This window comes from Brassica oleracea, chromosome C5 (genome assembly GCF_000695525.1).
Source record: "Brassica oleracea var. oleracea cultivar TO1000 chromosome C5, BOL, whole genome shotgun sequence".
Taxonomy (NCBI): Eukaryota; Viridiplantae; Streptophyta; class Magnoliopsida; order Brassicales; family Brassicaceae; genus Brassica; species Brassica oleracea.
In genome coordinates this window covers 18923036-18923589 of record NC_027752.1, presented here as the reverse complement: position 1 = coordinate 18923589, position 554 = coordinate 18923036, and the positions used below count along the sequence as shown (strand labels likewise).

General features: G+C 43.7%; 1 protein-coding gene across 1 annotated transcript in view; it reads right to left on the bottom strand.

Moving 5' to 3' along the window:
- Nucleotides 1-77: 77 nt before the first annotated feature.
- The window catches only part of LOC106344705, a 1735-nt gene continuing 1258 nt past the window's right edge, over nucleotides 78-554 (bottom strand). Inside the window, exon 3 of the mRNA XM_013784024.1 lies at nucleotides 78-547. Coding sequence (XP_013639478.1) covers nucleotides 78-547 — 470 coding nt within the window. The remainder of the gene's footprint in view (nucleotides 548-554) is intronic.

Sequence of the window (554 nt, the reverse complement as noted above, 5' to 3'; positions counted from 1 at the left end):
GGTGTTGTGGTCAAAGCTTTCTTCAGTCTCTGAAATGCTTCATCTGTTTCTTTTCCCCAGATGAACGGAACTCCTTTTCAGGTCAACTTCATCAAGGGCTTAGCGATCGAAGAAAAGTTCTTGACGAACATTCGATAATACCCGGCTAACCCGAGGAAACTTCTTACATCGGTTACCATTGATGGCCTTTGCCATTCCTCGATGGCTTTCACCTTTTCCGAATCTACAGAAACTCCTTCTCCAGACAAACGGTGCCCTAAGAACCCGATCCCTCTTTTCCAGAAAGAACACTTGCTGAACTTGGCATACAACTTCTGGTTTCTTAACCGTTCCAACACTAGCTTCAAGTGTGCTTTGTGCTCGACCTCTGCCTTGGAATATATTAAAATGTCATCGATGAAGATTACCACGAACTTGTCGAGATAATCGTGGAAGACTTCATTCATCAATCCCATGAAGGCCACCGGTGCATTAGTAAGACCAAAAGGCATTACGACAAACTCATATTGTCCATAACGAGTTCTAAACGCAGTCTTCATGACATCACCTTCTGA